This window comes from Rattus norvegicus, chromosome X (assembly GCF_036323735.1).
Source record: "Rattus norvegicus strain BN/NHsdMcwi chromosome X, GRCr8, whole genome shotgun sequence".
Lineage (NCBI taxonomy): Eukaryota > Metazoa > Chordata > Mammalia > Rodentia > Muridae > Rattus > Rattus norvegicus.
This window is the reverse complement of record NC_086039.1, coordinates 36,466,354-36,479,075: the sequence shown is the minus strand read 5'-3', so window position 1 is coordinate 36,479,075 and position 12,722 is coordinate 36,466,354. Positions and strand designations below refer to the sequence as shown.

Genomic DNA, 12,722 nt, shown 5'->3' with positions numbered 1-12,722 from the left:
CAAATGCTTTTCCCCTCTTGAGAATGTTAGCAAAAGGCTGTTTAAAAAAAAAGGGTTCTCCTTAATCTAGCTAATCTGCATTCTGTATCAAATTCTTAAAATGGTTCTTAACTGAACATTCACTTGCTGTGAATACAAGGTCATATGCATCCATCTCCATGGTCCTATCTTATTATCTTGGAACAATGTGGGCTCACTTATAGGTTCAACATACCTCATGTCAAAATATCAGAAGTTAAAAAAAGAAATGTTGAAAATGATAATGATGAAAGGCTTGCTGCCAGGAGGATTTGAGTATAGAAGAGATGCTGACAGAGGACAGCTTTCTGGACCTAGATGTCACGAGCTCCAGGAAAGAACTATGTGGAATGAGGAATTATTTTGACGAAGGTTTTCAACTATAGATACCTAGAAGTATGTATACATGATACATATCTCACAGAAATTGACAAACGTTATGCACTGGCTATTTTATGTCTTCTAGTTACCTGAGAAAACTGGATAAGAAGCATCCATCTTATTCCAGCCATCTACAACCTTTCCTTCCTGATACCCGCAAAGACTCAGAGGATTTTGTAATCTTGTGCTCCCAGCGATACCAAAGGAATCCAAGTGACAGCATTTTTCTTATTGCAGGATATAGCTGCCTTTGGGGGAAGTCTAAGAAATATCTGGGAGGTGGGGGATAAAGTAGTCATGAATTCATAAGAATCACTGATCAGGAACCCCAGTGGAGTGACAGAGACACCAACCCACCCACAAAACTTTCAACCCAAAATTTATCCTGTCTATAAGAAATGTAAGCACAGAGGACAGAGCAGATACTAGGAAAATGGCCAACCAATAACCATCCCAACTTGGGACCCTTCCCTTGGGCAAGCACCAATCCCTAACATTTCTAATGATGCTCTGTTCTGCTTGCAGGCAGGAACGTGCTGTCCTCTGAGAGGCTCCACCCAGCAGCTGACTCAGACAGATACAGAGACTCACAGACAAACGGTGGATGGAGCTTGGGAACTCTTATGGAAAAACAGGAGGAAGAATTGCAAACCTCAAAGGGAATAGGAAATCCACAGGAAGACCAACAGAGTCAACTAACCCAGACCCTAGGGGCTCTTGGAGTCTGAACCACCAAGCAAAGAACACACACGGGCTAGACCTAGCAGATGTGCAGCCTGGCCTTCATGTGGGTCCCGAACAACTAAAACAAGGGTTATCCCAAAAGCCTGTGTGTGGGATATGTTCTTTTAGCTGGGCTGCCTTGTTCGGTCTTAGTGCGAGAGGACACGCCTAGCTTGGCAGAGACTTGAAATGCCAGGGTCTGGAATACCCAGGGGGTCCCCATCCCTTCAGAGTAAAAGAGGAGGGGAGATAAGGGAAGGATTGTGGGAGGATTGTGGGAGGAGGTAACCAGGAGGCAGACAGTGAGCGAGATGTAAACTGAAAAAGGAAATAAAAATTAAATTAAAAAGAAATCACTGAGATAAGTTTCTGAGTTTGATCCTCAGTATCACAAAAGATAGATAGATAGATAGATAGATAGATAGATAGATAGATAGATAGATAGATAGATGATAGATAGATGGTAGATAGGTACATAGATACATAGATACATAGATAGACAGACATCACAGATATACCCAAAACGCAATTTAGTTGTCCAGTATCTCTGTGTACCTCAGAATATTCCTTGCCCACACTAAAAGCTATCTCTTGAATTACAGCTTACACTCATCCCCAGTGCTCAAAGTTTCCAAAGGCCTCATCATGATTGACATACAAATTGGTGGACCCTGTTTTTCATTCTGGCTTTGCATTATTTAACATTAATATCATTCATGCCACATACAATATTAGTCATAATGCCCAGTGTTTATTGATGTGTGCCAGAAGTGCTTTACTGAAGCTCTTAGCTGTAGCTTCTCAACAACCCCACACAGGTGGGCATCAATTCTTTCCCCCATCTGCGGATGTAGAAACAGATTTAAGGGGAGAAGGTCACTGTGCAATGATCAGTGGTCCAGACATAGTTCAGTGTCTTTAATCCTGATATTGTTCACCGTATAGACATTATAAAGGACAAATATACCTCACTCATTGTAGCAAGAGAATTTGGGTTTTTCAGTATTTGGTTATACATTGCTGGAATTTAATTCTTTGAATAGTTACAACACTATAACTTAAAAGGCACCATTTACCCCCTCCTCCCTTAGTTTTTGCCTGTGCTATGACACAGAGAAAACTGAGTTGACTCTCAGGTGATATCAGATGCCATTCTCCCAAGGTCCTATATTTCCCATTTGCATCCCTGTACTGATAAAAATATCACCTCTCTATTCTATTGTCAGTCTTTTTAACTAGAAGTGGACCCTGGAAAAGAGGGGTGTGTGTGTGTGTGTGTGTGTGTGTGTGTGTGTGTGTGTGTGTGTGTGTGTGTGTGTGTGTTTGAGATAAAATCTCACTAAATTGCCCAGGCAAGCTTTAAACCTGGCAATCTTCTTGCCTAGCTCTGTGAATAGCAAGACTTACTGCTCTGTGCCACAAGGCCACATGTAGGGATAAAAACTGCATTCATCTTTTGCTCAGAGATCCTAAAGCACCTGTTAAGTAGACTTCCACTAAAAGCTTGTTGAAGGATTGGACAAATTAATGCTTTACTGCAACCTAGATTTTTGAAAGTGATAATGCATCCCCTACACTATATTTATTCTATACTTATGATGGGTTGTGTTGTTGGTACCATTAGTGCTCCATGCTTCTCTACAACTTATTGCTTGTTTGAACTGGTCTCCTTAACGCTGGTCCCATGTTTGCTTGTCTTATTCAATATTTTACTGTCTACACTAAGAATTTAGCTCTCTCTAGCTTTCTGATTTCTTTTTTTTTTTTTTTTTGGTTCTTTTTTTCGGAGCTGGGGACCGAACCCAGGGCCTTGCGCTTCCTAGGCAAGCGCTCTACCACTGAGCTAAATCCCCAACCCCGCTTTCTGATTTCTATCAAGTAAGTTGACTGTCTTCTCTCTTTACTACCGAAGCTTAGTATATAGGTTAGGAAAACATGACAGTATTCTTTGCCTTCCTTTGCTTGGGATTCTTCAAAAAGATTGGTTTGAACTCACAACCAGAGAAAGGCTTTCAAAAAACCCATCATATGGGTAGTCTTTGCTGCACTGCCTCCAAAATCAATGCTTATCAGGAAAATTTGAGTTAAATTCCCTTCTTGATCAAGTTCCCAACTCTAGTATCACCCTTGTTTTTCTCTGCAAGCAAACATTTGGGCTTTTTCTAACACAGAACCCAAGGAAAAACTTACACATTCTTAAATTCACTAGGCAGAGCAGATGTGTGTTGCTGGGTAGAAAGAAGTGAAGGGAGAACAGAGTGTGATGGGGGATATCCGCTCAATTCTCCGTTCAACCATTTCTCTCCCATCCTATCTTAAATACATCTTCTGCTCTACCCAGGTCAACAGTAGGCAGCCTGAAGCAATCCCTCTCTAAGACGTTTGCCAGTGGTGAGCTAGGGACAATATCAGTCCACCAGTCAAATCTTCATCTTTATTCTTTTAGACCAATGAAACATAAACAACCAGCCAAAAACTTGAAAGGAAAGGAAATATGAAATATAATTCTCTCTTTATAGTCATGTATTAGTCTCTTGATCTGTGTGTTTTATGAACATAAAAGATGGCATAACTTAAAGTTATTGCTGGCACCGAGAATTAAAGAATTTCTAAGAAAGAGGGAAAGCAATAGTTGTATTCTAAACAACTTGAAATCCATTTAGATGTCACCTCTCTGAGGCTCCATTATATGACAGGCACATATCTGTTTACTCCCCCTAGCAATGGACTGACCCTGATTGCTTACTCGTTCATCCTCCTTACCCTGCCAGGTATCTCTGAAAGCAGAGACCACACTTGATTGCTCTTTCAATCCTAAGACCTACCATAATGCCTGGCCTTCAGCACAGTTCAGGGTAGGGGGATGACATTAAGGCAGCCAATTTAAAGTTTAATCTCAGTTTCCAAACAAGCACAAAACTGCAGCCACCCATTTTTACTTGCCCATGTTTCATGATCCTCTCTCTCCCCCATGAAAGCAAGGTGATTCCTGCTGTCCACACAGAGACTCCCCACAGTCTCTGTGTCACTGTCACATTTGGGGAGCCAAGCCCTGGTCTACAAGTTTGGTATTAGTCCCAACCAGCAGGTGGCAGACATGGCTTATGCGGACTATGCGGATGGATGCACAGTTACATTGCTGTTTCTTAGGCAAGGAATATATATATTTGCTTGCTAATTTTAATTCTACACCACTGCGTGTTTGTAATTCTATGATGCCTATAATTCCTGTTTATGGCTCTCTGCAGTGCTATTAAAACTACTACACCCAAGATTTGCTATTGAGCCAACCACAAAACAAGCCAGTCTGAATAGGGCAAAATGAGCCTCCATAGTCTTCCATCTAAAGCCCAGAAGGCTGTCTATCCATCTCTTAGGCCCCAAGAGGAACTGCAGAGAAAATTGATATTGGCACTTGCTGTTCTTCAGTTCTGCTCTTAAGTCCAAACGTGATGAAGCAGTGAAATATGATAGCTTTTGAGTAGCTCAGTTATCTGGTTAAATCTGTAAAAATCTAATCAGGGAGGGCTGATTAATAATAATAAAATGATAAGAAAGAATGATGTCTATGGGGCTAATGTTACTCAAGCTCTCTAATGATGGGATCTGAGAAGGCATTTAGTGAGAATGATAAAAGTCCTCAGTACTCATCTTGTGCTTTCAATGCTCAATCAGCGTTCTGCAGAATTTCATTCCCTTCCACACACACCCACTGAGGACATACCACATGCTGGGTTTCTGCTATATGCTTTGAATAGAATAAATTAACAAGACACCATCCTTATCCTTGAGTTGCTCATGGATTAATAGTGGAAGGCAGACATAGTGGTCAGTTATGACAGATGGTTATATGTGGCAGTTTGGGAGGATGCATAGATTATGGGAAAGGTGCCTAGGAATATAACCAGTAGACAGGAAGATTTTCAGAAGGAGCTTTGCAATAAAAATTTATTGAAGGACTTTTTTATCCAACCATAAATCTGTCATGAATACAAATATCACAGTATCTTACAACTAATAACACGAATAAAAACTTTTAGACAACTATTTTGGGGACAGTTATAGGTCAGTTGTTTCATTAAAAGGAGAAAAGCCAGAAGTTATACAAATGTGGGTAGAAAAACCACTCAGGGCTTTCTATCCTGGTAATAGCTTTCAAATATTTTATTTGCATTGAAATATTTTTGTAAACTATCAATCCTTAAATAAGTGTAGGGATGGTGAAATAAATACAATGAACATGTAGATACCGTCTGTTTCCATAACAAAAATCTAAAGGACAGAAAATGTGGCATACCATCTTCTGGTATCATTTTGGGGGCCTTTAAAGGAAAATGAGTTACTCTGACGGATTTTAAGGCACTGGAAAGTAAGGAAGGTTCATCCTCCACCTGAACTGTTATATGCCTATCTTTGGTGCTCTCAATACTGTGACAGAAAAGCAAATATGAATATCTATTTTCATGAGACACAGTATATGGCAAGGTAGGACAAGCTCTGGCTGGAAAATAAGAGACTCAGGGCTTGGTCCTGGCTCTGAAGTTAGCCTGTATGATCCTGAACAAGTTTCCTCACATTTCAGCCCTCCTTGCACCTCTGTGTAGAATAAAGGCATTGGATCAGCTCAGAGATTCTCAACAGAAACAGAAGAGCACTTCAGGGCCTTCTTGAAAATTTTAGAATGATTGGGCAGAAGCCAGACATGACAGCCATCCCATAATGCACTGTATTCTCAATGAAAAGATTCCAGGTCCCATAAAAATTTCAAATGCCCCATCCCATACAAATCTCCTATTGAAAGAATCATAGAATCTAATTCTGAGTCAAACCTAATTCCTTTTTAATTATAAGCCAAAATATTACTTTGCCCATATCAAATAACTGTTAACTATACACCAATTTCCATGGCTCTCCTCCTGCCCCTACCTCCAGGGCTCCTTCATTTCTCCATACTTTTTGTTTGGAATGGCTTCTGTCTTTACTTCATTCAAATTTGTTTTTGAGAGGTACAGACATCTAACTGCTTTTATTATGTTATCTAGTACAACTGTCAATTGGCCCTTGCACACTGAGATAAGTGTCATTAATATATTTCCTTTTGGAATTCTCTTTGTGATCATATTAAGGCCGTAATGGTAATTTTAACCTGTATATATATGTAGCTGACATTATGCATGGATTTCATTCATGGTAGAAATGGGAGCATCACAAAACACTCGCTTTAATGGAGGAGGTAATCTGACTGATGGAACAGAAAAAAACCTAGCTAGCACATAGGATGTTCTCCCAGAAATCCCCCCACCCTGGGATCAGTTACCTCTGCGCAGGGCTTGCAGACTCTGTCTGGCATGGCGGTGTAGCTCCTCTACACAGGGTGGCCTGGTAACTGGGAGGAAGATGTTTCGCTGTTGGTGCCATGGTGCACGGTAGTATACACTCAACTTGCTCTCGATGTCCAAGTTGGAGACAGCTGCCAGACAAAAAGCAAACAGTGCAATGTGTATCAGGAACTTGGATTGTGCATTTAGTGGGCTCTAGGACAAGGGAGGTGACAGAAAGCTGGGAAGGAAAGTAGAGGTGAAATCCAGACTGCTAAAGTAACTCAAGGCTGGGGAAAACTTTGAAGTTTATAACAGAGATGGGGGAAACTATGCCCTTGGACTAAGAGATGGGGAGACCCCAGATGCTTTTTCACATTGTTCCTGCTGTCTACATGAACTTTGGTCTTTACTGAGGCTTCTTGTCCCTTGTGGTCTGGCTTCAGGTCCCTGATACCTCCCTCCACTTCCTGACACCATTCCTTGCCATTTTTCCTGGTTTCAGCAAAGGTTAGCACAAACATTAAAGCAACTATGACAGATGTGCTAAATGTGCATTAAGGGAGGAAAATTAGAGATAATATGGTTCTTACAATGCATCTGAGAAATCAAGGAAGACTGTCTTTCTCCTAAACACTGCATTTAATTCACTGTTGTTGCCTTCGTTGCATTCATTACAAATACAGCCCAGGACAGAATGAAGTCCTTAATAGTAGAGGATGCACATCTATGGGAAAATGTTCTAGGAACTAGGGGACTATGATTAAGAAATGGACGCCCAGAGAAACTCATGGGCATTTGGCAGCTTACTGGCCCTCATGACCCAGAGCCAGAGTTCTGTCCCAGGAACATCCTACTCTTCTTAGTCTGTCTTTCTTCCTGCTCTGTTTGCGTGCTTCCCAGCACAAGGTTTGGAGACATTCTGCTTCCCCGTCTATCTCTATGCCACACACAAACTTTTGGTTCCAATCTGAGCATTTTCTTTTAGAAGACTGATCTACCGTTCCACTTTGAGAATCCTAATCTAGAATGAGATAGCCTATAGGCAATGTAGAAAGAAAAGTGAATACTTTGTGGAAAGGAATAGAAGAATGAAACTGGGTAAAACTACAGCCTTCAGATAGCTAATTTTTGTCCTCCCTCGCCATGAACTGCAGTTATTTTAAATACAGTATTTAATAACATTTAGCAGCATTTTATAGTACTTATTAGTCTAAAGTTTTCATTACTACAATAATCACTAACAGAGGGCTAAGGATGTAGTTCAATGGCAGAACACTTGCCTAACTCATGTGAAACACTAGGCTCGATTTGGAGCACTATAAAAAAATTAGAAAGAAACACATCAAATGATGTATTGAAACATGAGCAGAATCAAGAGGAATATACCATGTCTCTAAATTATCTAATAGAATGCTCCATGATGGGAAAATTTCCTATAGCTATGCTATATAATATAATAATCCCTTTGCCCTTGGCTTAAGAGATGGGAGATTGCAGTGGCTATGAAGCACTTCAAATTGTCTAGTTAGTGATTGGGGAACTAAATTTTTAACTTTTACTATTAACTAAAATATCCATATGTGACCAATTTTTAACACTGTAGTTCTAGGATGACCATAAGTAGTTTAGCCCATGTTCTCAGCTTTGGCCACAGAGATGACTCTCTTCCACCTATTAATTCTTCCTGGATGTTTAATCTTTAAGAATTTGGACCCAAGGACTATTTCGCTGAGTAGGGGCAGCACTGTTTTAGAGGAAGGAGGAGGACCAATGAAACCATACAAGAAAGGAGTGATTTTCTTTCTTTGGCTATCCTATGGCCTCAACTTTGTCCTTACAGAAACAGGAGGATTCATGAAGGGACAGGCTGATATTTTAGACCTGAGAAAATGTGTGGGAGGCCTTGGTATAGAAGGGAGGGCCAAGTCTAGATCAGGGCACTCCTCTCCAGTGGACAGTGGGCAGAGCTCTGAAGACAGAAGTCTTATTCAGTTACCCTCAGGGGAAATACTCTGGTACAGTGATGGGATTGCCTGGAAAATCAGCCTGTCTCGGGGCACAGAGGTCAACTCCCACTCAACAGGGCTGAGGTCACAGCTAAACTCAACAAAGGTGGCCATGACTCATGCGCTGGTGACAGCTGGAAGAAAGGACAGAACCTGATTGTGGAATAAAAAAGAAACAAAAAACTCAATAGGCAATTCCAGGAGAGAGAGAGAGAGAGAGAGAGAGAGAGAGAGAGAGAGAGAGTGAGTGTGTATGTGTGTGTGTGTTTCAGTGTCAGATTTGTCTCTTCAGGGAGTCAGAAGGTTGGAGTTATAACTTGGGTTGGGCCCAGGTGAGTAGAGGTAGGTCAGAAAACTTAATCTACCTCATACCGTCTTCACTGTTGACTAGACCTTGGCAAACCCTCAACAAACAAACAAACAAACAAATAAAATGTCAACTGTCTATGGCTTTTCAATGGTTGGTCCAGGAGGAGCTGAGCTTCTGCTATGCACCTTAGTCTTGGTATAAGGAAAAAACACATCAGATGTGCTTGAAAAGCTGAAGCTCACTGAGCCTTTGAACCAGGGTTCCCAATATTGTGTTGATAACCTGCATGTATTAAGGGTATTCCAACATTATTTACCATCAGGAAAGTTTGAGAAATGCAAAATGTTTTCTGATGATGCATTGGGATCTTGTAGGAGGGAGAGCGATTGGGTGGCATAGGAGAAGAGAGGAGAATGCTGATAATGAAAATACCTATTCACCCATGAACATTATACAACAGCTATTAGTGTCGGGCACAATGCTAGACAGAGCAGCACACACAGGAATCCCTATCATCATGAGGCACATGTTTTATGGTTTTATATGAAAATGTTGATGTGATTCTTCCCCAAAGCAACAGATTAAGAAAAATGCTGTCTGGCGTGTACTTCCTGCTGCAGAATCCTAGGATTAACCTAATGCCGTCAGATTCTAGAGGTTCTCTATACCCCCAAAAAGTACAGTTCCCACTCTTCTGTAGTAGGTAATTGCAATTTCAGAAATTATCACATAACATAAAATACAAAGAAAATTGGCAACTTTCCTCATTGCTAGATATAAATTTTACATTATTTAAAATGAAGTATAATTATTTTTAGTGACCCTCTTTTGCTGATGCCCTAAACCCATTCCTATAGTGGTCAACAGACAAGCCAGGCCTGAGGTTTTCAGTTGCTAAACTGCATGAAAGAACAGATTCCAGCTGTAATGGCTAATTTCTGAATTCCAGTATGGGTGCCCGCATTCTAGTTCCTTAGAGGAGTCAACAGTCTATAAAAGTAATAGATGCTTTCACAGCCAAGGAGCCACACTTCTCCTTTCTCTTCTGAGAAACTAGAACAGATATATTCTACACATTAGCAGGTGACCACTTCACCTATTAGTTGCCATAGTGTGTGGTGTATCTACTAAAGGCAGAAAGAGGCATTAATGAAACTGTCAAGGAAGGTAATCCATTTTCCTAACAAAAAGGTAATTTCTGGGCTTGAGAAAGATAGCTCGGTTAGTAAAGGTTTTGCAAAGCAAGCATGAGGATCTGAGTTGAGATCCCTAGCCCAACATCACACACCCATAGTCCCAGCACTGAGGAAACAATAACAATGGGATCCTCAGACTTTGCTAGTCAAATCAGTGAACTACAGATTCAGTAAGAAACAACTCCCCCAAAATAAGGTGGAAATGATAGAAGAAGATACCTGATATTGGCCTCCAAATGTACCTCCATGTGTACATGCAAACATGAACATGTGCGGCTCATACCCAAAGTATTTTTTGCTAACTAATGACTAAAGTTGATTTAGTTTGTTCACAATGTTGCTATACCACCACCATTGCAAAGCTGTCCTGTATCTTTAGATACTCTCTATCCATATTTCTTCCATTATTAGAAATTTCATCATGGCTGAATCATGAATGATAAGTTTAGTTACCTCTGTAATATATATTCTCATAGAAATAAAAAGGAGATGTAAGCTTTGTTTTGCTATTTTATTTTAGTAGAACTAAGGACTCCTCTGTCAGTTAGAATCCTAGGATGGTCTCCAAGATATCTGTGTTCACAATTGATAACCCATGCGATCCTCTTGAGTATGGGAAGAACTTGTGCCTTATGCTGCATCAGTTTGCTAAAGAAATTTCATGGCCTCTGCACATTTGACTTTTGATTTCACCACAAAGGAAAGTATTCCATTAGGTGGGTCATGGTCTCATCAAGTAGGTCTGTAGGAGATGGAAAGTAACACAGACATTTGCTTATATATTTGGAGATACAAAATACCTCATTGTGGAGAAGGCCTGATGATTGGAGATAATGGGCAACCTGTAGACACTGAGGACTGAGTTCTATATCCTCAAAAGCTGGATTTTGACAAGAACTAATAGGCTTGAAAGAAAAACTTGGGCCTCAGATGGCTGCACAGCCCTAGGGGACACCTTGACTTTTAGCCTAGTCAAAGCCTAGCCTGTTAACAAAGGACACAGATTCAGACTCTCAACTCACAGTTTTGCAAGATAATATTGGAGGGGTTGTTGGTTTTGTTTCTGTGGTACTGGACATCAACTCACAGTATTGAAAGATAATATTGGGGTGGTTGTGTGGTACATCACTTCAAACCTAGGGCTTTGCACTTGCTAAACAAATGTTCTGTCATTGAGATGACTCACCGGTCCTCTTTTCATTTTTCTACTTTGAGTCAGAGTCTTACTATGTTGCCTAGGTTGGCTTCAAACTTGTGATCTTCCTGAACCAACCTCCCAAGTCACTGATGTTACATACCTGCACCAACAGGTCTACTTAACAATGTTGTTTTGACTTGCTAAGACTTTTTGTAGTTTATATGGAATAATAGCACATTAACAGAAAATTAATGAATCTCCCATTAATGTGTTTGCCTTCTTAAAATCATTCACTCACTTGCCTTGTCTTGTCATAGTCTCCCCTCTGTCGCTGCCCCCTAAGGATGGAACAGAAGAGAACAAGCAATAAAAGTGAGGCTAGGGCTAGATGCTTCATTTTTATCCATTACAACAGAAAAGGGGTGGGGGGTTTGTTTGTCTGTTCCTCTGATCCAAGTCTGTAAGGTCTCAAGAGGAACTCCAAGCCCATGCTATTCTCCAAGGTATGTGCATTCTCTTCATAAATACCATGACCCCATCACTCAACTCACAGAGGAAAGAAAGCACTGGCCCATTTTATAGATCATCTCAGAAAAGGGACATCTACAGTCATATACCTTGTAAGTAGAATATCTGGGGTCAGATCCCCCCTCTGACTTCACAGCTGCTTCTTTTCCCCAGATCAATGCAGAAATTAATTTGCCAAAGCTAAAGATGATTCAAGTAGGGAGAGGGAGAGTGAATTATCTCCATATAAAAAGTATCTAGCAAAGGATTCAACAATTCCACCTTCTATGTCTTCCACAGAACGATATGTAGCCAAAAACTGAGAGAATGTTCTAGACAGTAACTACTAGAGGAACTTGGGAGAGATTTATTACATTCCAGAAAGACAAATAGCACTACAAACAGACACCAGAGAAGTGAACTTCTAAAAGAAAAAAAAAAACACAAACTATCATGTCTATAGAGCAATGTAGTCTTTAAAGACTTATCTGAGTCTCTCTCATAGCCCAGAGTTAATGAGATTGTCTACATCATGATTCATAGTAATGTATCAATTGCATGAATATATCATTTATTGGGGTTCTCAGAAATGGCCTGACATAGACATAAGATTTAAGATTCTCATCTGCTGTGGTGTCGTGCATGCATGTGCGCGTGTGATACATCACATATATCATTGCCCAGAATACTGTAGCAAAAAGAAAGATTGCTGTGAGTTTTAGATTTGCCTGCCTATATAATGAGTTCCAGGTGATCCTAGATTAACATATGAGACCCTTTCTCAAATACCAGAGGAGGTGAGAATAGATGGGGTGTGGGGACCCTTAGATTTCTTCCTAGGTGGTTTGCTTTTAGGAACTATTGGAAAGGAATGAAGACGGAAAGCACACTTAACCTTGCCCAGACTCTGCAACCGCCATTATCCAGCTTTCCTGGCTGGCCTTAGGAGGTTCTTGCTACCTTAAATTGCAATCTATGGGCAGAGACTAAAACATTCTTGGGGTTGGAGGGAAGGCTCAGAAGTTAAGAGCACTGAGTGTTCTTCCAGAGGATCAGGGTTTGGTTTCCAGCATCCCCAATCATGGTGGCTTACAGTCATCTGTAACTCCAATGTTAGGCAAT

At 40.6% G+C, this 12,722-nt stretch overlaps 1 protein-coding gene across 4 annotated transcripts in view; it reads right to left on the bottom strand.

The window, feature by feature from the left end:
- Nucleotides 1–12,722, bottom strand: part of Nhs (NHS actin remodeling regulator) — a 339,645-nt gene that overhangs the window by 45,636 nt on the left and 281,287 nt on the right. For all 4 annotated transcript variants that reach the window (NM_001414726.1, NM_001191733.1, XM_008773173.4 and 1 more), the window contains exon 2: nucleotides 6,440–6,592. In NM_001414726.1, the coding sequence (NP_001401655.1) occupies nucleotides 6,440–6,592 (153 nt within the window). The remainder of the gene's footprint in view (nucleotides 1–6,439; nucleotides 6,593–12,722) is intronic.